At 40.3% G+C, this 22,212-nt stretch overlaps 2 protein-coding genes across 2 annotated transcripts in view; both read right to left on the bottom strand.

The window, feature by feature from the left end:
* Positions 1–22,212, bottom strand: part of kti12 (KTI12 chromatin associated homolog) — a 418,740-nt gene that overhangs the window by 89,730 nt on the left and 306,798 nt on the right. The window lies entirely within an intron of this gene.
* Positions 1–22,212, bottom strand: part of reln (reelin) — a 514,851-nt gene that overhangs the window by 289,380 nt on the left and 203,259 nt on the right. Inside the window, exons 14-15 of the mRNA XM_083552560.1 lie at positions 1,673–1,881; positions 1,254–1,385 (exon numbers count right to left, since the gene is read on the bottom strand). Of these exons, the coding sequence (XP_083408686.1) occupies positions 1,254–1,385; positions 1,673–1,881 (341 nt within the window). The remainder of the gene's footprint in view (positions 1–1,253; positions 1,386–1,672; positions 1,882–22,212) is intronic.

The raw sequence follows: 22,212 nt of genomic DNA, 5'->3' as shown, positions 1-22,212 counted from the left end.
AACTTTCTTTTACCTTTATTTGGACCTATTTCTGTCCTTGGTCATAAGAAAGCAATGGCATAAGGTACGATCACTTTGCATTTTAATCCTACATTCCTCCTTTTCACCCAGGCTTGCCAGGGTTTAACATTTGTGTAAAAAAATCACACATGTGGCACAGGCAAGATCTTTTTCTTGCCTGTGCCATGAACAACAAATTAGTGTTGACTCTGCACTGACTGATTGGACTCAAGTTATAAAATTAGATTTGTTAATCAACTTCCAAAATTTTGATGAATAGTTTCAACAAATGCATCAGGTACAGCAATTTCAAAATGAAAGCAACTTGCTTAAGAAATGGAAAAAAGAAAGTGATTACAAAGTGTGTCATTGGTGAGGACATGGCTGATCGCTTTCATATATTTCAGTTCAAAAACTAAAGGCATTATAACTGGTAATGTTTGGGGCTAGTAACTTTATCTTAGGCAATTATCAGACTGCTGGATTGCTGGAACACAATGCAGTTGTCCAAAGAGGTAGAGCTCAGTCAATGAACAATCAGTCAATTAACCTCAGTCATTGCAATTGTAACTAGCATCAATGATTAATTAAATTAACTATGCAAGTACAATTCAGGCAAATCCCAGGAGATATTGGCACATTCCAAGCTATATCCATACAACAGGAGTTACATATGCTGACATTAAACATGCAAAACAATTACTACACATTAGCACATATATAACAGGTAAGTAAAGGTTACTGCAACAGAGTCTGATGTGCTTGCCTGTGTGCACCTTCCACTTTAATTTTATTGATGCATATGCTATATGCTATCATATGCATATGATAATATTATTGTCTTTTTCACCCTCTCTTCCAATTCTGCATAATGTCTGTATGGGAAAGGTGGGTTTTTGTTAAGATTCAACTAATCTAATTTCTCTTTCTTCATCTTTATTTATTTTCTGTGAGGGCAACATTGGAAAGAGCAACATAAATCCTTGTCCACCTACACACACATACGTGCAAGAACAAACAAATTTAAATGTTGGCATTTACATAGCAAATTTAAATTAAAAATGTTCTAACACATTTTAATTTTAGTTTGGTTGGAATACATTTTGGTTAACCCAAATTTATGTTTCATTTGTTTTGCACATTTGTATTCCAACATCAAGCTTATATTGTACAATAAATATAATAACACCATTGCAGATGCAAAACAATAATGCAAACAAAGATCCGGCACATGCACCCGTATGCATACACACCCACTGCTGTAGTTGATAGATGAGTAGATTGTGCTGTGTGGAAGATGAAGTCCAGAACATAACTCAGGTAGACACTCCATATGCAAAAGGGACCAGGATCGTCCCTGATTAGTTGAGAACTCCAAATTGATGCTGTTGTTAAAATATTAGTGTAGACGAAACAAACAATAAAAGATGCAAATCTGTTAAGCAATGCCACTACTAACAATACCAAAAAACCAGTAGAATTCCTAATGATACAGTATGTGGGAATATATAGAAAAATAAAAGACAAACAGGTTTCATGCTTTAGTGTGATTTTTTTTTCCTGTTAATTAATTAAATTATTAGATTTTATATTACAATATTATTAAATAACAGCCCCCCCCAGTGGCTTTCATCAGGCAAACATTGTGCATAGTGATTGGAGAGTAGGGCACCTGTTAGTGGGCTGGTAGGAGCCACATCCAAGATTAATAGAAAACTGGGCCATATGTGTGTAAACATCAGGCATCACTGGCAGAAGCTGCAGGTAATCCAGTGCCCAGACATGATGATTGGCTCCACCATGAAACCTCTGTTCCAGACAGAACTGAGTTACAGGATTCTGAAGCTCTGTAGGCAAAGCTACAGACACCACAGTAGGGGTCTATGAGAGAGAAAGAGCGCATTAGTTGTGTGAGAAAAAAAAATAAAGGTTCAGTTAAGGGACAGAAAGGGAACATGAGAGAAAAACTGGATCTTATATACAGTGAGGAAAATAAGTATTTGAACACCCTGCTATTTTACAAGTTCTCCCACTTAGAAATCATGGAGGGGTCTGAAATTGTCATCGTAGGTGCATGTCCACTGTGAGAGACATAAACTTAAAAAAAAAAATCCAGAAATCACAATGTATGACTTTTTTAACAATTTATTTGTATGATACAGCTGCAAAGAAGTATTTGAACACCTGTCTATCAGCTAAAATTCTGACCCTCAAAGACCTGTTAGTCTGTCTTTAAAATGTCCACCTACACTACATTTATTATCCTAAATTAGATGCACCTGTTTGAGGTCGTTAGCTGCATAAAGACACCTGTCCACCCCATACAATCAGTAAGAATCCAACTACTAGCATGGCCAAGACCAAAGAGCTGTCCAAAGACACTAGAGACAAAAATTGTACACCTCCACAAGGCTGGAAAGGGCTACAGGGAAATTGCCAAGCAGCTTGGTGAAAAAAGGTCCACTGTTGGAGCAATCATTAGAAAATGGAAGAAGCTAAACATGACTGTCAATCTCCCTCGGACTGGGGCTCCATGCAAGATCCCACCTCGTGGGGTCTCAATGATCCTAAGGAAGGTGAGAAATCAGCCCAGAACTACACGGGAGGAGCTGGTCAATGACCTGAAAAGAGCTGGGACCACCGTTTCCAAGGTTTCTGTTGGTAATACACTAAAACGTCATGGTTTGAAATCATGCATGGCACGGAAGGTTCCCCTGCTTAAACCAGCACATATCCAGGCACGTCCTAAGTTTGCCAATGACCATTTGGATGATCCAGAGGAGTCATGGGAGAAAGTCATGTGGTCAGATGAGACCAAAATAGAACTTTTGGGTCATAATTCCACTAAACGTGTTTGGAGGAAGAAGAATGATGAGTACCATCCAAAGAACACCATCCCGACTGTGAAGCATGGGGGTGGTAGCATCATGCTTTGGGGGTGTTTTTCTGCACATGGGACAGGGCGACTGCACTGTATTAAGGAGAGGATGACCGGGGCCATGTATTGTGAGATTTTGGGGAACAACCTCCTTCCCTCTGTTAGAGCATTGAAGATGGGTCGAGGCTGGGTCTTCCAACATGACAATGACCCGAAGCACACAGCCAGGATAACCGAGGAGTGGCTCTGTAAGAAGCATATCAAGGTTCTGGCGTGCCTAGCCAGTCTCCAGACCTAAACCAAATAGAGAATCTTTGGAGGGAGCTCAAACTCCGTGTTTCTCAGCGACAGGCCAGAAACCTGACTGATCTAGAGAATATCTGTGTGGAGGAGTGGGCCAAAATCCCTCCTGCAGTGTGTGCAAACCTGGTGAAAAACTACAGAAAATGTTTGAAGTCTGTAATTGCAAACAAAGGCTACCGTACCAATATTAACATTGACTTTCTCAGGTGTTCAAATACTTATTTGCAGCTGTATCAGACAAATAAATAGTTAAAAAAATCATAAATTGTGATTTCTGGATTTTTTTTTTTTAGATTATGTCTCTCACAGTGGACATGCACCTACGATGACAATTTCAGACCCCTCCATGATTTCTAAGTGGGGGAACTTGCAAAATAGCAGGGTGTTCAAATACTTATTTTCCTCACTGTATATATATATATATATATATATATATATATATATATATATATATATATATATATATATATTACACACACACACACACATGGTGATATCATTTGTATAAATTTTCATTTGCATGCTCATTTGCATAAATAAAGCAAATGAGAATGGCTTTTAATTTGTTTGTGAGCACACAAAAACGAAAATTACATATTTACTATTTATCTTTATTTGCTTACTCACACAAAGTGCAGTAATTAAACTCTCACAATGCTACTGATCAATATGCCCTAAAATGCACAATAAATGCACTTTTGTAAAACACATACTATAATTATCAATATAGGCACTGATAAATAGTTTTCCATTAGAGCAACAAAAAAACAGAGAGAAATGAGACAGAATTTAAAAGTTTACATTCGAGGAAAAAAATTTTCATACATAGTTTTCATACATCTAAAAAGCAAATACATGCATCATACATTGACCTGATGGCCATGTTGTTTACAACTGTCAGCATGTTCTTTGGTATTTATTGAGTTTCACAAATTGCTGGTTATATAGACAATAAATGCTGTGAAGATATACGATATCTACATCTGTAGATTTAGCATATTGTGAAAATTGGCAAAAATAAAATAAAATTGATCAGGCAAGGACACAAGCTAAATTCAACTGAAATCAAAAAATAAGAGCTTGTACTGTTAAAGGTTCTCAAGATATGACCCAAAACAATGTATACTTTATTATGTCAGTGAATAGCAAAATAATAATAATCATTATAATCATAATAATAATAAACATAACTGCAAGTGATGATTTCTGGATAGTGTGCATTAAGAAACCATAGTTAAGCATGCTATATAGTGAAAAGATTTAATTTAAAATAGAAATGTGGAAATACTGGTCCATGAACAACAAATTAGAGTTGACTCTGGATTGACTGAATGGACTAAAGTTTAAAGTTTAAATCAACAAATGCCACAAATACAGAATTTTGTTCACAATTTTATTCAAGATCCAAAGGCCAAAGCATACTAACTGGTAATGTTTAGAGCTAGGAACTTTAACCTAACCAGTTATAAGACTGCTGGGTTGCTTAGTCACTGGAAATGTTTTGTTTAGGGCCAAAATTAATCCTTGAGAATTTGATTGCAAAAATTAGTTTAGTCCATTTAACTACACACATAGCATTGTTTTTCCCCCGGATCATTATTACTGTTGCACCACACACTAAACTCGGAAGCGCACTCGACAGGTAAACACAGAAGAAGCTGCAGAAAAAAAAAAAGGTGGAAAGAAAGGAAAACAGCAAGGGGCGAGAAAAAGATTCAGACCAAAGAAAACCCCAGAAGGTTTTCAAAGTTTGGGATCATTTTAAACGAAAACATGAAGAAAACACCGTACAGTTAAAGTTTTTAAAGTAATCTGTAATTGATTTTTATATTTTTATTTATATACAGTGCATTCAAAAAGTCCCTCCACATTGGGTCCATTGGACAGAGCGTGGACAACGCAGAAGCGTTTTCAAAGTGACACAGCAGGAGTTCCTGAAAGGAAACTGGTATTAGACTTTAAGAAGCAGTAAACCTCTAAAAAGCAGTAGACCTACCAGCCCAATTTAATCCCACTTTGTGTGGAGTTTTGACATTTCACCTCTTTGAGTGGCATGGAGAAGCTGGTGTTGGATCTATGATAATCGCAAATGTTGAGGTATTTTATGAGTTGTTCAGTAGCTCCTGGTTCCATAACTTCAAATGACTGTATATGACTGTAGAAATGAAATTACTCATAATCTCACATCCCGGTGCTTATGTTAGTTCTCACTCTCCAGTGTTCTGTATTGTTTAAAGATTCAAGACACTCTTGATATCACCCAAATGAGGATGGGTTCCCCTTTTGAGTCTGGTTCCTCTCAAGGTTTCTTCCTCATAACATCTAAAGCAGTTTTTCTTTGCCACAGTCGACATGGCTGCCTATCAGGAATAAATACACATCATTCACCTTAACTGTTAAATTCTGTAAAGCTGCTTTGAGACAATGTCTATTGTAAAAGGTGCTAAACTATAGAAATAAACTTTACTTGACTTGACATACTGATGACCAGCAGACTGAGGCTGAGAAATTCTCACTAGCAGATTCTAGATTTTAGTATCTCTAATACCGCTCCTTGTGTTGATGACTGCACTGCTTCATTGGTGCATTATCAGTTGCCCAAACAAAGAGAGCCATATGCACATGTGGCTGTGCCAGTGATTGATTACACTGTTGTTGTTGTTGGTAAAAGTGCTAGTCATTCACCCTAAACTCCTGTCTATGACACTATCCCTTCTAGAAAAGCTCCTGTAGTTGATATAAATACAGGTGACCATTACACCACTATTTTTGGATTCTTGATCTTTAGTTATTCATGTCTGAATTTAGAGGTTAACTTTAGGTACCATAAAGTTGTTTAAAGAATTGTTTTTAAGTACCTGGTCTAATTGTTCAAGGTGTAATGGGTACCTTGATGATGTTTATAATTTGTAAGAAGCAAAAAAAAAAAAAAAAAGCTTAAATTTCAACATAACTTTTATATTTATTGTGTATATTTATTGCATAAATCTTAAGAGATGTTCGCTTGTAAGATTTCTTGCCTAAAATTTTAGTTCATGATCTCATTGTCAAGTGGGGATCAAGAGACAGAAACCGTAGTAACACTTAAGTTTTAACTAAGCTTTAACTGCATAAAAAAAAAAGCTGTTGCCTTTCTTGTACCTGAAGCTAAGGTTGAATTCTATAATATTATAGAGGTGTGTAAATTGGCGAAGGCAATGTCCGATGCAGTAACATGCTCTGGCCCCATCCCAATGCGACGTGGCGATGTAGCCTACAGCAGGTTATGGTCGCTGAACTGCTGGATGTCCGAGTGGTGCTCCAAAAATTATGCGGCTTCATTAATAATTGGAGCATTTTTGAGGGCAAGGCTGGCCTGTTAGGGCGGGACGGTATCCATCCCACCCTGGAAAGTGCTGCTCTCATTTCATGTAGTATAGGTAATAGTCTCAGAACAGCACTAGTTAACAAGTGACTGTCTAGAGCCAAGGCCAGGGAGCAGACAGACAGGCTAAACTGACCGTCTGCTAGCTGCACAGAGTCGTCACTGATTAACATTAAATTAAATAGGACTAAACGCACAGCCAGCACCTCTGATCTAAAAATAAGAATGTTGAATATTAGAGCTCTCACGTCAAAAGCGCTTACTATAAACGAAATTATTACCGACCAGGAGTTTAATATAATGTGTTTGACAGAAACATGGATTAAATCGAATTAATATGTAGCATTAAATGAAGCGAGTCCTCCTGGGTATAGTTACATACACTAACCCCGTCTAAATGGCAGAGGAGGCGGAGTCGCAGCTATTTATAATAATAATCTAAACATCACACAAAAGACTAAACAAAAATGTAAAACATTTGAAGTTCTTTACACCAACATAAAATATTCAGTGTCCGAAAGCAGGTCCAATCAGTTAATTCCACTAATTATTATTTATAGACCCCCAGGGCCCTATTCTTATTTTCTCATAGAATTTGCAGATTTCATCACAAATTTAGCTACTCCTTTAGACAAAGCATTAATTGTTGGTGACTTTAATATTCATTTTGATAATCAGGAAGACTCCTTAAGAGCAGCAGTTGTGTCCATTCTAGAGTCAGTTGGAATTAATCAAAATGTTATAGGACCCACTCATAGTGGTGGACACACTCTCGATTTGTTGTTAACATTTGGATTAAAAATAAAAAACTTAGTCAAATTAACAGTATTTCAAATAGCATGGAAGGAGAGCCTCTTAAATTATAGAAAATCTCTTAGTGCTGCTAGATCAGCATATTTCTCCACCCTCATAGAAAACAACAAGCATAATACTAGACTTTTATTCAGCACGGTAGTAAAATTAACAGGGAACAAAAGCACTGGACTAACATGCACACCATCATTAGGTAGTAATGATTTCATGAACTTTTTTAATAATAAAATTGAAAACATCAGGCAAAAAATCCAGAAGGTTAATATAAATCCAAATTATTTTACAAGTAACCCTGTAGACAGCAGTGTAATTGTAGCAGACAATCAACTACAAAGCTTCACTCCTATTCATGAGTGACTTAATTTCATTAATTTCCTCATCAAAATCATCAACCTGCATTCTCGATCCCTTGCCTACAAGTTTCTTTAAACAGATAACTCCAGAGGTAATTGAACCTGTTTTAAGAATAAACTCTTCCATTAGCACTGGTTATGTAGCAAAATCCTTCAAACTGGCAGTTATCCACCCCCTTATTTAGAAACCTGACCTTGACCCATGTCAGCTGTCCAACTACAGACCAATATCAAATCTCCCCTTCATATCCAAAATTTTAGAAAAGGTTGTAGCACAGCAGTTATGCTCACACCTACTTATGAATAACATTTTTGGAATGTATCAGTCAGGATTTCGGCCACATCATAGCACAGAGACGTTAAGGTGGTAAATGACCTGTTATTGGCTTCTGATCAGGGTTTTGTCTCCTTACTTGTTTTGCTCGACCTTAGTGCAGCTTTTGACATCATTGATCACAATATACTACTCGCTAGACTTGAGAACGTTGGAATAAAGGGAACAACTCTCTTGGCTCAGGTCTTAATTGACTGATCGCTATCAGTTTGTTGATGTAAATGGTGAGTTCTCCACACTTTATGAGGTAAAGTATGGTGTTCCTCAAGGAACAGGTGTATATTTCAGCAAAGCCAGATGAGAGAGATCAGCTTAACAATGTTGAGAAGTGTGTAAAGGACATTAGACAGTGGATGCTTAAAAACTTTCTTCTGCTCAACTCAGATAAGATGGAAGTACTTTTACTCGGACCACATGCAGCTAGAAGTAAACTTTCCGATTACGTAGCATCTCTTGATGGTGTTTCTGTTTCAGCATGTACGGCTGTCAAAGACCTTGGTGTGATTATTGACCCTAGTCTTTCCTTTGAGTCTCATGTGAATAATATCACCAGGATCGCCTTCTTTTACCTTAGAAATATTGCTAAAATTGGAAATATGATGTCGTTACAGGATGCAGAAAAACTAGTTCATGCTTTTGTTACTTCTAGTTTAGACTACTGTAATGCTTTACTGTCTGGGTGTGCGAGTAAGTGCATAAATAAGCTTCAGTTAGTTCAGAATGCAGCAGCAAGAGTCCTCACTAGATCTAATGTTTTAATCAGTCTACACTGGCTTCCAATTAAATCTCGCATTGATTATAAAATACTACTACTGACGTATAAAGCACTTAACGGTCTCGCACCGCAGTATCTGAGTGAACTTCTGTACCAGTATGATCCTCCACGCCTACATAGATCAAAAGGCGCTGGCTATCTGTTGGTTCCTTGAATAACAAAGACTACAGCAGGGGGCAGATCTTTCTCTTATAAAGCCCCACAGTTATGGAACAGCCTTCCAACCAGTGTTCGGGACTCAGACACAGTCTCAGTGTTCAAGTCAAGGTTAAAAACCTATTTATTTAGTCAAACCTTTGATCAGTAGATTTTTTTTCTTAGGTAAAGGCTCAGATCTGGAGGGAACATGGATATAGAGTGTTTGGTGAACTGGGATATTTGTATGCTGTCGTCCCCTCACATTCACGCGTTCACTCAGGTTTGTTGACGGTGGTGTGGTGGGTCGTCTCTTATTCCGGAGATCCCTCATGTCTGTGTTACCTTCTGGTTCTCCCTTTTAGTTATGTTGCCATAGCGAGTCTTGCCGGAGTCCAAACTGCACAGTGACACTAACTTTCATACAACAATAAGGACACTTAATAATCCATATCCTTCTCTCTCTCTCTCTCTCTCTCTCTCTCGGTCGAGTCAAACATGCTCCTGAGGCTCCAGTGACCACTGTATTTAATGTCAACAGTCTCCTACACTGACTCAGGAATACAGTTTGCTTCTGATCACCATCACTGTACCCCACAACATTGTATATCTGCTTCAAATAGACATTCGGTGCAACCCAGATGAGGATGGGTTCCCTCTTGAGTCTGGTTCCTTTCAAGGTTTCTTCCTTATGCCATCTCAGGGAGTTTTTCCTTGCCACAGTTGCTCATCAGGGACAAACGAACTTACAAAGAACATATTTACCTTTAATCGCCACATTATCTGTGTAAAGCTGCTTTGAGACAATGTTCATTCTTAAAAGCGCTATACAAATAAAAATGAATTGAATTTAATTTAATTAAGAGGTTTAATAGTCTGCGAGGAAGCAACAGTACTGTAAAACAGGTATAGTCCTTAGCATGGGTAGTCCAGGAATAATCAGCAGAATGAACTGTATCAACTGTGCTGGGGAAAGGCGTGGCCGGTGGTTCCCTGACACTCAGTCATCATTAAAATCTTTTAGAATTTTTTAAGTCTTTAGTTATTTGTACATGCATGCCCAATGATATTGCCCTCCCCTCAGCAGAGCTCAGGAGAGTGTTTTAACAATCCATCAGTGACCCTGAGTCCACAAAGTAACTGCTCACCCTTAATCAAGGCAATCATTCCATGGCAGTATATGCCATTCAGTTCTGCATGTTTAAGGTTCGCTTCCAAAATGGCCTCTCAGCAGATGTACAAGACGAGCTGGCTCTGAGATCCTCCTGACACGCCTAAATCCCTGGCTGCACACCTGAATATCTGCATCTGAGAGCAAGGACATGAGTGGAGGCAGAAAGGAAGGAGCGTAGTCAGCCTACCCTATCAGGAGAAGGGCAGGGACCCACAGACTGCTCCTAAATTCATGCAACTAAGCAGTACCTTCTTACCCCTCAGGAACAAAATCTGTGCCTTAGGGAGTCCTCATGCCCTGAACTCCCGGGAAATGCCGAGCCCATCACAGCCAGAAGAAGGAACATTCAACCATTCTCTTATATAGACTATGGGCTGTACCTTTCAGTTGCGATTACCTGGAAGGGTCAACAATTTGGGCACTGGTGGTTTCTGGAGGTGCAGGCAATTCTTTTGACACCGACCTGACTGAGGGGCAGTAGATTTCTTATGCACCTGTAGGACGATTATGGCACTGGATGACAGGCAGAAGTCACTTACCAGACCCCTGCAACTCATCATCACACAAAATCATGAGGAGATATGCCTACACCTGGTCTTTTCCCCTCACTTCCCTCTGATCCTGGGATATCCCTGGTTAACAGTCACAGACTGAGCCAACTGTTCTCTTTCTTGGTGGGGCCCCACCTGTCATGCTACTTGTCATCCCCTAACTCTAGCCCTTCCAGCTCTGATGCCTAAAAACCCTTAGACTTGTCCCAGTTTACTAAATAATATAAATCTTGTTTTCACCAAACAGTGAGCCACCACTTTCCCCCTCATCGTCCCTAAGATTGCAACATTAATTACTCCCTGGAACTTGTCCAGGGACAATTTTTTTTCCTTTTCAACCCTGAATGGGCATTGACTACTGAGGACTCAATTGTGTCCACAACAGATACCCTCTCCTCCTAATGACAAGCAGGTCCAACAGTTGTACAGAAGGTTCATTCAAAATTACATTGTCCCAGGGGAATTCTAATGGACACACAAAGCCAAGACTGGCCTATCAGAAACAAAGACCAGAGACCATTCACGTTTGAGGTAGATGCGTCTGACTTCAGAAAGGAAGCCACGCTATCTCAGTAGATGCCCAATAACAAGATACACCCATGCATCTTATACTCCCATAAGCCAACCCTGGCCAAGAGGAATTATAAGATCTGAGATACTGGTAGTGAAACTCACCCTTAAAGAGTGGAGACACTTGTAAGAGGGAGCCCAACACCCTTTTTAAATATTCACCAACCATTAGAACCTGGAATATAGTCAGCAAGCTCGAAATCTCAAACCCCGCTAAGCTCGATAGTCCCTCTTTTTTGATCGATTTCAGTTTTCCCTCACATAGAGATCTGGATCCAAAAACCTCAAGCCTGATTCCCTGTCCTGGATGTTTGCTACCACCATGGAAGAGAAACCAAAAGCCACTGGCCTTCTGCCCTGCCAAGTTACTTGCTCCTGTCAGGTGGGCTATCAAGTCAGAGGTTAGACAGGCACTCATTCGTGAACCTAATCCTGGAGTAGGACCCGATAACCATTAATTCCCAGGTTCTCCATTTGGGGGCATAACCTGCCACCCAGGTATAGCCTGTACCTTGGACCATCAGCAGGAGCTCATCAAGACATTTGTTACCGAATTCACCATTTCTTCCCAGGCCGAGGTCCCGCACCAGTCCCCTCAGGGCCTGTTCCACCCCCTGTCCATCCCACGTCATATCTCTCTTTTGACTTTGTAACCGGTCTCCCCTCCTCTAGAGACAATACAGTGATCCTGGATATGTTGATAGATTATCTAAGGCCTGCCGCCTGTTTGCCTTGCCCAAGCTGCCCTTGGCTAAGCAGACTGCGCAGCTAATTTGTGAACACATCTTTGGAATCCACAGAATTCTGCAGGCTTTTCACCATCTCCTCAGGGCGACCACAAGTTTTTCTTCCGAGTTCCACCCCAAATCCAATAGGCAGACCCATTGGGCTGTCCATCACTGGCGGTCAACCAGCCTACATAGTTCACCGGATACTGAATTCTAATTGGGTCTGGAGATGAATTCAGTACCTGGTGGACTAGGACTGCTACGTCCCTGAGGAGCATTTCTGGGTTCCTCCCGGGGGTTGATTTTTTGTCTCACCGCAGAAGCGTGATATTGATCCACTGCTATTCTCTTTTTAGCCAATTGGACTAGATAAGACACCTTACTTTCTATCTTCCTGCCTTGTTTTTTTTTTTTTTTTTATGCTTTTCCTGTTTTTTACCTGCTGGTCCTGTTTTAACCGAAGCATTTCGTAAATTCATTTGATTTTGTTTCTTGTTCCTAGTCTGTTCTTTGTTTTGGCTTGCTTTATGTTTAAATGCTATGTTTGTAGACTAAATTAACCCTGGCCACTGCACAAGCAGTAAGTACACATCAAGGCTCTTCTCTGTTCTGGCACCAAGGTGGTAGAATTAACTTTCCCTAGAGTCCCTGACTACCTTTAAGCAACGACTGAAGACCTACCTCTTCCTAAAACACTTAAATTAGCACTTTCCAAGTTTGTAGAATTATTTCTACAAACTGGTTATATGTTTGTAATCTTGCGTACCAGTGTAGATTTATTCATTACTAGAGACTCAAAGCACTTTTGTACGTCGCTCTGGATAAGGGCGTCTGCTAAATGCCGCAAATGTAAATGTAAGTCACCACCTCAAGTAATTTTTCTCTCTTTATCATCAAGTGAGGAGCGTTTAGAGAGGGCTCTCTCAATTTCCATTATGCCATAAGAGAATAAGGCAAGAGAAACCACATTATCGGCTCACCTGTGTCAGGGAAGCTCTCCCCCCATTAAAGAAGGCAAGCCTGCAGCGGAGTATTCCAATGGGTATTAACCATAGGTGGAAAGTAACAAACTACATTTACTCATTTTACTGTAATTAAGTGTTTTTTTGTGCATTGCAGTTGTGTAGTTGCATTGCCTAATCGCATGACATGCTAATGTTGGTTAGCACCAGGGTTGAAAATTATGCAGAGACTAGCTCAAATACCAGTGTCATAATTTAAGTATCATATGAACCGAATAAAATTGTTATATTTTAGAGTAGATCTGCTGATGTTGCATTAGATTGTAGCATCATTGTATAACCTATTCCACACTTTTTTTTGACAATGTAGTGTCCAATCAAATTGTTTTTGATTCGTCACTTCACTGCAAGTCATAGACTCTAGTGATTTTTTACTTGGTTCTTTGATACTGAAATAAACATAATAATATTAAAATAAATAAATGCTTGTTTTATCTGTAGCCAGAATATGATTTGTTTTTTCATCTATCTAGTATATAATGCTAATGATGTCCCAAAAAATTTAAAACCTGTTTAAATGTAAGTAGGTACAGTATCCTACAAAAGTAAGTACAACCCTCACATTTCACAGTCAATGTGCAGCTTGTAAAGCAGTACAGATTTACTGTCCTCTGAAATAACTCAACACACAGCCATTATTGTCAAAATAGCTAGCAACAAAAGAGAGTGTCTGGGTGTGTGTTCTGCCTTTCACACATCCTTCAGTCCAGTTCATGGAGCACCTCCTTAGCATTAGTGCTAGGTGTAATGTACACTCTGATTACTATGACTGTGGTAAATTCCTCCACCAGCAATAAGCAGTAGGTAAAAAATATCCCAGGTTCTTATACAATGCCATGTTGATGTAAACAATCAGGCCACCACTGTAAGCCTTACCACACAGTGCTACATTTCTGACAGTTTAAAATTAGACTAGCCTGTCTAGCTGAATGGAGTTCTCTGGGAGCTCTGTTGCCTGCTTATCACTTTCGATGTCTCTTCCCTGGCCACCATTGAAAGGCAAGGTCTGAAGGCCAAAATAGTGTGTCTTCTCCCACAGATTATCATGTATGTTGGTTGGTGGATTATTTCTGAGTCTGGTAATGACGCATACAAAATTTGCTCCAATATCCATATGCCATGTAAAATGGGCTACAACAAAATATAGCAGCATTTTGCATCTGGAACAGCCACTGCAAGCTACTGCTACTCCACCATCATATATCTTACTGCTGCTGACCGGTAAACAGGAGAAAGTGAAATTAAGGAAGAAGATGAGGAATAAAAGAAAGAAACAAATAGAAGGGAGAGAGAGCAATAAAGAGAGATAGAGAGGAAGAGGGTTAAAGCAAGACAAATCACACAATCACAGTATGTGAGGATATCTACATTTTACAGGAAGTGAAAGATATGGAGAAGAAATCACAATATTGTAATGAGATCAGGAGAAGAAATAAATGGCAGAAAAGTGGCAATGTATACGAGTGTGAATATTAGAGAGAGGACAACTTAAGTTCACATATTTCTCAATGAGCTAATAAGTCTGGCTCAGAAAAAAGAATGTACAGAGCACCTCCTTAGCATTACTGCTAGGAGTAATGTATAGTCTGATTACTATGACTGTGGTGAATTCCATTACTGTGGGTAAATAAAATGGTCTGCACAGAAGAATGTACTGGGTTTCACAAACTGGTACAAGCAAAATAAAAATATTTCCACAGATGTTGAGTCTTCTCATCCATTTTCTGAGTGACAGTCCAACTTTTTGTCTAGATTAAAACATGATGGTAATGGACAAGTTGTGGTCACCTTCCTCCTAAAGTCCAACACCATCCTTGGTCTTGTCACATTCAAAAAGAGAAGCAGAGGGATTTTCCTGCACTATTCTGGATGCTGTTTAGAACTCCTTCATTTGTCCATTCCTGATGTACACAACCACCACAGAATCAACAGAAAATCTCTGAAGGTCACAAAGATCTGACCTATACTGAAAGTCTGTGGCATACAAGGTGAAAGCCATAAGGAAGGGCACCATTTAATTGAGTTGCTCAACTTGTGCTTAGCAGGTGCTCAGACTGGCTGGTACCCAGATGCACAACCTAAGGTCTGTCTGACAGGAAATCTGTGACCTAGGAGGTCATGAACATTTTCATTTGAACAATTCTCCTCTTCTCTCAGCAGGAGTGGTAGGGTGGTATTGATAGCACTTAAGAAGTCAAAGAAAGTGATTCTTATTGTTGTTCTGTTGTAGGAGTAGCCCATTTTAGAGTAGCTATATGACTGGATCTTCCATGTCTACCTGTTAGGCACATTGCAGGGGGGTCAGTAAAAGAGCTGACCTGAAGTCAACAATGGAACAGCACTAGTCTCACCAGTACAAAAACCAGGCAGGATCTTTCTACAGCACCCATATTTTTAATTGTTAAAGGCCAAGGATTAAAAAGTGCTGTAGGAGAAAAACTTTGCTGGTTTGTGCAAACATTTAGTACTGAGGGACTGATTCTGTGTGGACATTCGGTGTAACCCAGATGAGGATGGGTTCCCTCTTGAGTCTGGTTCCTCTCAAGGTTTCTTCCTTATGCCATCTCAGGGAGTTTTTCCTTGCCACAGTCGCCAGTCGCCACCGGCTTGCTCATCAGGGACAAACTTACTCATAAAGAACATATTCATTTTTAATCACCGCATTATCTGTGTAAAGCTGCTTTGAGACAATGTTCATTGTTAAAAGCGCTATACAAATAAAAATGAATTGAATTGAATTGAATTCTGTGAAGCTCTGCAGCTTTTCAAAGCTTCAGCTACTCAAACTGTCTCCTAACCTTTCCAAGATTGATAGATAAGTGAAACATAAGAATTGTAATAAATTTGAGCTTTCTGAAGAACAACTGGGGGATTACCAACTTCTTACGTCTTTTCACCAACACCTCAAAATGATCACACATCACCCCGGTCCTCCACTGGCTTCCGGTGCGGTATAGGGTGGAGTATAAGGTTTTGTTGTTTGTTTTCAAGGCCATCAATGGTCTTGCCCCGGCCTACCTCACCGAATTAATAACAGTTTACCAACCAGCCAGAACTCTCCGTTCCTCTGGACTTACCTCTCTGGTCATTCCTAAATTCCGATATAAAAAGTTTAGTGGTCGGTCATTTTCCGTCCAGGGACCAAAGCTGTGGAACGCACTCCCAGCTCACATCCGATCCATTACTGTGCTGAGTGTTTTTAAATCACAGTTGAAAACTTTTTAATTCATACAAGCTTTTAACACGTAGCCCTGCTTCACTGCTATTTTACTTATATTTTGTGTTCTATATTTTTACATTTTTATATTTCTTATATTTTTATTGATTGTGTTGTTTTTACTTGAAAGTGCCTTGTGGTCCTTTTGGTTGCTGTAAGGCGCTATACAAGTAAAGCTTGATTGATTGATTGATTGATTGATTGATTAATTATTTAGGGGTTTGCAAGTTAGAATTGGTGAATAGTTGACTTTATGTGAAAAATTGTTTAGTCTTTAGCTTGAGGGAAGTTAGAGACAAAGACATGACAAAGAAAGGAAGAAGACGGTGTCATGAAGATAAGTTGTGTCTTAACAGATGTTGATGTTACCTATGAAGCACAGTCATGCTGTTAATCAAAGTGTAGCTTAGTGTAGCTTTGTTATGTGTACCCTAGCGGGTACACATAACACATCCCAGTCAGTGGCCTCAAAGCTGTCTCCTGTACTTCTTGTGACTATTTTCTTACAGTCCTCTTTATCAAAGCCTGCCTTCATCATCTGTCTATATGAAGTGACTGGTTATATTTCCCCATGGTTCTCTATTCCAAGCCTAGAGTTCATTATACAACACAATTTTTAAAAAATTAGGATTCTGTGTAAAATGTAAAGAAAAACAGTATGCGAAGGTTTGCAAATCTCAAACACATATCTGTTTCCTGTGTTTTACTGGGATTAAAATATGTTGAGTAAATATACTGAGTAAATATACTGTTTTATGGAAAAAAAATGGTAATTTTGTTTTTAACGGCCACAGAATGTCTCAAAAAGAATTGGGACAGGGGCAACAAAGCAGTGCACTCTTAGTGCCAGTCCCAAGCCTGGATAAATGGGGAGGGTTGCATTAGAAAAGGCATCTAGCGTAAATGTGCCGAATCAAATATGCGGATCACGAAAAATTAATTATTTCTCTTTTTTCTTCAACGACCGCCATAGGTATTGTTAGCACACACTAGCACGCACATACTGTTGGCCAAAGGAGGAGAAGAAGATGAGGAATATGTCTACAGAGACAGCAGGAAAAGGAGACGTGTAGGAGCGGGGAGGTTAGGGTTGGTACTATGACTGGTAAAGGGAAAGAGGTATCTGATATGATGGAGAGGAGAAAGGTAGATATGTTGTGTTCAAGAGACCAAGTGAAAAGAGAGTAAGGCCAGGAACATTGGAGGTGGCTTTAAACTGTTCTTTCATGGTGTGGATGGAAAGAGAAATGGTGTAGGGGTGATCCTGAAGGAAGAGTACAGTAAGAGTGTAGTGGAGGTGAAGAAAGTTTCTGATAGGGTGATGAACATGAAGCTGGTGTAGCTAGACAGCATTGGATGGTGGTCTGTAGGATGGTTTTGGAGGTGAAAAAGAAGAGGAGGAGAGTTAGGACTGAAAAAATAATAAGATGGTGGAAACTAAAGGAGGAAGACTGTAGTGTGAGATTCAGGGTAGAGGTCAGACAGGAGCTCGGTGGTGGTAAGGAGGTGCTGGATGATTGGGCAACTACTGCAGAAGTGATAAGGGAGACAGCTAGAAAGGTACTTGGTGTGACATCTGGAAATAGAAAGAAAGACAAAAAGACATGTTGGTGGAATGAGGAAGTGCAGGAAAGCATAAGGAGATAGAGGTTGGCAAAACAGAATTGGGATTGACAGAGTGATGAGAAAAGTAGACAGGAGTACAAGGAGAGAGCAGGTAAAGAGGGATGAGGAAAAGGCATATCAGGATCTGAATAAGGAGTTGCACACTAAGGAAGGAGAAAAGGATTTATACCGTTTGGCCAGGCAGAGGGATTGAGCTGGGAAGGATGTGCTGCAGGTTAGAGCAATGAAGGATGGAGATGGAAATGTGTTGACTAGTGAGGAAAGTGTGTTGAGATAATGGAGGGAGTATTTGGAGCAGCTGAGGAAAATGAGAGAGAGAAGGTTGGATGGCGTGGAGATGATAAAGCAGGAAGTGCATAGGATTAGTAAGGATGAAGTGAGAGCAGCAATTAAGAGGATGAAGAGTGGAAAGATTTTGGAAGGTGAGAGGATGCCTGAGGAATGGAGAAGGAATGTGCTGGTACCGATCTTTAAGAATAATAGAGATGTGCAGACCATGAAGTTATGGAAAAGAGTACTGGAAGCCAGGCTGAGAGAAGAGGTGACCATCTGTCCTCAACCATAGACCTCCTTTACCCCTTGACTACAAAACCTAAGAAGACTTTTTGTCCCACACCGTGGCTGTCAGAAGTTTTGCGCAGCAATCGACAGGAACTCAGATCTGCAGAGAGGAAGTGGAAGAAATAACAACTCGATGTAGACCTCGCATCTTACCACGCTCTCCTGGCCAAATTTTCTTTGGATGTGACTTCTGCTAAAACTGCCTTCTACAAGGAAAAGCTTAAGGCCTCTGCACAAGATCCTCGTAAGCTTCACATCTTCTCTTCACTACTCAACCCCCCTGCCACACCCGCTCCATCCTCCCTTACTGCTAATGACTTTGCCTCCTTCTATGATGAAAATCTGCCAGACCTTTACTTCCTCCCCAACAATGACTACACAACACAGCCAGCAATCGTCTACGTCTCTGTCAACCTTCTCAACCTTGACAGAAGATGAGATACTGCAAGTCACCCAATCTTGCAATCCCACCACCTGTCCTTCAACTATCATTCAGACCATCACACAAGATCTCCTGCCCTTCATCTCCACAATCATCAACAGGTCATTAACATCTGGATGAGTGCTCACCAACTTAAACTTAACCCCAGCAAAACAGAACTGCTGGTCATCCCAGGTGATTCACCTCCAGGTCAAGATCTCCAAATAACACTTCATGACTCTTTGCTCTACCCTTACCCACTGCTCGTAACCTTAGGGTAACTGTGGACAATGAACTGTCCTTCTTCCCACAGGTCGCTAATGTGGTCATTTCAAGACTCGACTACTGCAACTCTCTGCTGGCAGGTCTTCCCCTGAACGCTTTTCATCCACTGCAAATGATCCAAAATGCAGCTGCATGACTTGTGTTCAATCTTCCTGAGTTCTTCCACACCACCCCACTGCTGCGCTCCCTTCACTGGCTTCCAGTAGCTGCACATATCAGATTCAAAACACTGATGCTTGCCTACAACGCCAAAAATGGAAGAGCACCATCTTACCTCAGAGACCTAATCACATCTCGCACTGCACCACGCTGTCTGAGATCCTCCAGCACTGCTCGACTGGTACCACCTTCTCTCAGAATGAGAGGTAAATATACTTCAAGGCTCTTCTCTGTTTTGGAACCGAGGTGGTGGAATGAACTTCCCCTAGATGTCCATACAGCGGAGTCCTTGACTATCTTCAAGCGACGATTGAAGACCTACCTCTTCCTGAAACACTTAAATTAGCACTTTCCAAGTTTGCTTTGTAGAATTCAAGAGTTATTGTCAGGATCTCCCAGGCACACTGCGTGCACTTCCGGTTTCGTGGCATGCACTTCCGGGTCGGCGGCCATCTTGCCATTTTCCCGCGCCTCCAGGTATATAAGGACAATCAAGACTTTAGCTCGTGGCCAGATTATCTTCCCGGCTTCCTTGCCCCTGAGATTACTCTTGCCACCCTGCCTGCCCTGGTTTCTGATCCTGCTCCTGATCCCTGTTCTGCTCTGCCTATTTACCTGGTTTAGATTCTGGAGTGTTTTTTTTCGGTTTGTCTTTTTGCTCTGCCGTGTTTTGCCTAGTTTGCTGGTTTATGGATTTTTGCACTGTTTTGGTTTTTTGGTTTTGTCTTTCTTGTATTGCCCTGTTTGCCTGTGCCTTGACCCTGGACTGTTTTTGGATTGTGTTTTTGCCTTTGCCCCATTGCTTAGCCTGATTACTTTTTTATTGTTAAAGCCTGTTTTTTATATACCCCTGTGTGCATCCTGCATTTGGGTCCTCCCATCCAGTCACTCTGCACCTAGCCCTGCACCCGTGCTTCCTGACAGTTATATTTATATTAAGTTTATTATCTTGCTTACCAGTGTAGATTTATTTATTGCTAGACACTCAAAGCACTTTTGTACGTCGCTCTGGATAATGGCCTCTGCTTAATGCCACAAATGTAAATGTAAATGTAGAGGACAGGGGGGGTATGGAGACAGATGATCCGCTGTGGCGACCCTAAATGGGAGAAGCTGAAAGAATGACTTTCTTTCGGCTTCTCCCGTTAGGGGTCGCCACAGCGGATCATCCGCATGTTTGATTTGGCACATGTTTTTACGCTGGATGCCCTTACTAACGCAACCCTCCCCATTTATCCGGGCTTGGGACCGGCACTAAGGCTTGTGCAACCCTAGTGGCTGGGGTCGGTTCCCTGACCGGGGATCGAACCCGGGCCGCAGCGGTGAGAGCGCCGCATCCTAACCACTAGACCACCAGGGAACCTGGAGAAGCTGAAAGAATAATAAGGTTGAATACATACACAATAATGCCAGGGGTATAAAAAAGAAACGGCGTTTGCGCAGTGTCACTGTGGTTACCCACTCCATACCAGAAATACGATTTGTAGTATATTGTTTTGCACATGCATGAAATCGTGCCACTTACAGTTTTACAACAGTCTGGAGATATTAATTATTTAGTGTTTTATGAACAACTTCAAGAACTTTTCAACAGGAGAAAATCCTGACAATTCTGCATATCGAAGTGAATGAATGAAGGATGGAAGGAATGAAGACATTTGTTAATTTATGCTGAAATAAGTACAACATATCTTTTAATCAATTAAATATTAAATGTAAAACACACAAACAAATTGGGTCTAACAAATGTTAAATATTTAATTACATTTTTACATTTAAATAATTTAATTTAAATCAGCTTATTTGTGACAATTTAATTGATTGCTCATTTAAATCAATATAATAAAACGTGTATTGCAATAGTTTATTATATATATATAATTTATATATATATATATATATATATATAATTAGGGAACAATTTATAAACAATTAAACAATTATGAAATAATGTCATCTTCACTGCTCAACAGTTGAAGTTTTTGTCCTGTCTATACCATGCTACCAGAACACTTTTTCACAAAATAACTAAGGCATTTCCAAAAAAATAACATTATTTTGCAGAAAACACACTGATCAAAATTAGAGAACAACAAAGACTGTAGCATGGGAACAAATTTTCTGAAGGTTACAACAGTCAGCAATTAATAGGAAGTGTGGGTTGAGATCAGGACTCTGGGCAGGCCATGTCATTATTTCAATGTTTTCAGTTTCAAGGAACTGCTTTACCCGTTTTGCTGTGTGACATGGAGCGTTGTCCTGCATGAACACTGCGGGCTGATTGGGTGATGAACGCAGAGAAGGAACCATATGTTGTTGAAGAAGGTTCTGCTAAACATTTGCATTCACTCTGCCATGTACCTGTATAAGAGGCCCAACTCCTGCTGCAGAAAACATGCCCCAAACCATGACACTTCCTCCTCCACTTTTCACGGACTTCTTTACACACTTCGGTTCAGTCTTTCTTCAGTTTGTCGCCAAACATTATGTTTCCCATCGGACCCAAATAAATTAAACTTGCTTTCATCAATGAAGTGAACTTTGGACCAGATCTCCTCTGTCTACACAACATGCTCCTCAGCAAAGCGTAGTCTAGCCTTTTGATTCTTTCTGCTAATGAGAGGTTTGGTCACTGCAGAGTGGGCTTTCAGTCCAAATGCTCTTAAACCTTGAGACACTGTATGACGTGACAGATCCTTATCCTGTTCAGCACTGAACTGGTGAGCAATTCCAGCTGCAGTGTGGAAACGATTGCCCATTGAGATCCTCCGCAGTATCCTGTCCTGTCTTGTATTTGTCTTCCGTGGACGACCAGCCTTCTTGGCGGACTTGAATGAGTTTGTGATGTTGTAAAGAGTCAATATTCTTTACGACCAACTTGTCTTGCTATGGCTGATAGGGTCATCCCTTTGACCTTCATCTGGACAACCTGCTGCCGGAGGC

The sequence above is a fragment of the Silurus aristotelis genome (assembly GCF_946808225.1).
Source record: "Silurus aristotelis genome assembly, chromosome: 10".
Taxonomy (NCBI): domain Eukaryota; kingdom Metazoa; phylum Chordata; class Actinopteri; order Siluriformes; family Siluridae; genus Silurus; species Silurus aristotelis.
This window is presented reverse-complemented; position numbering and strand designations above follow the sequence as displayed.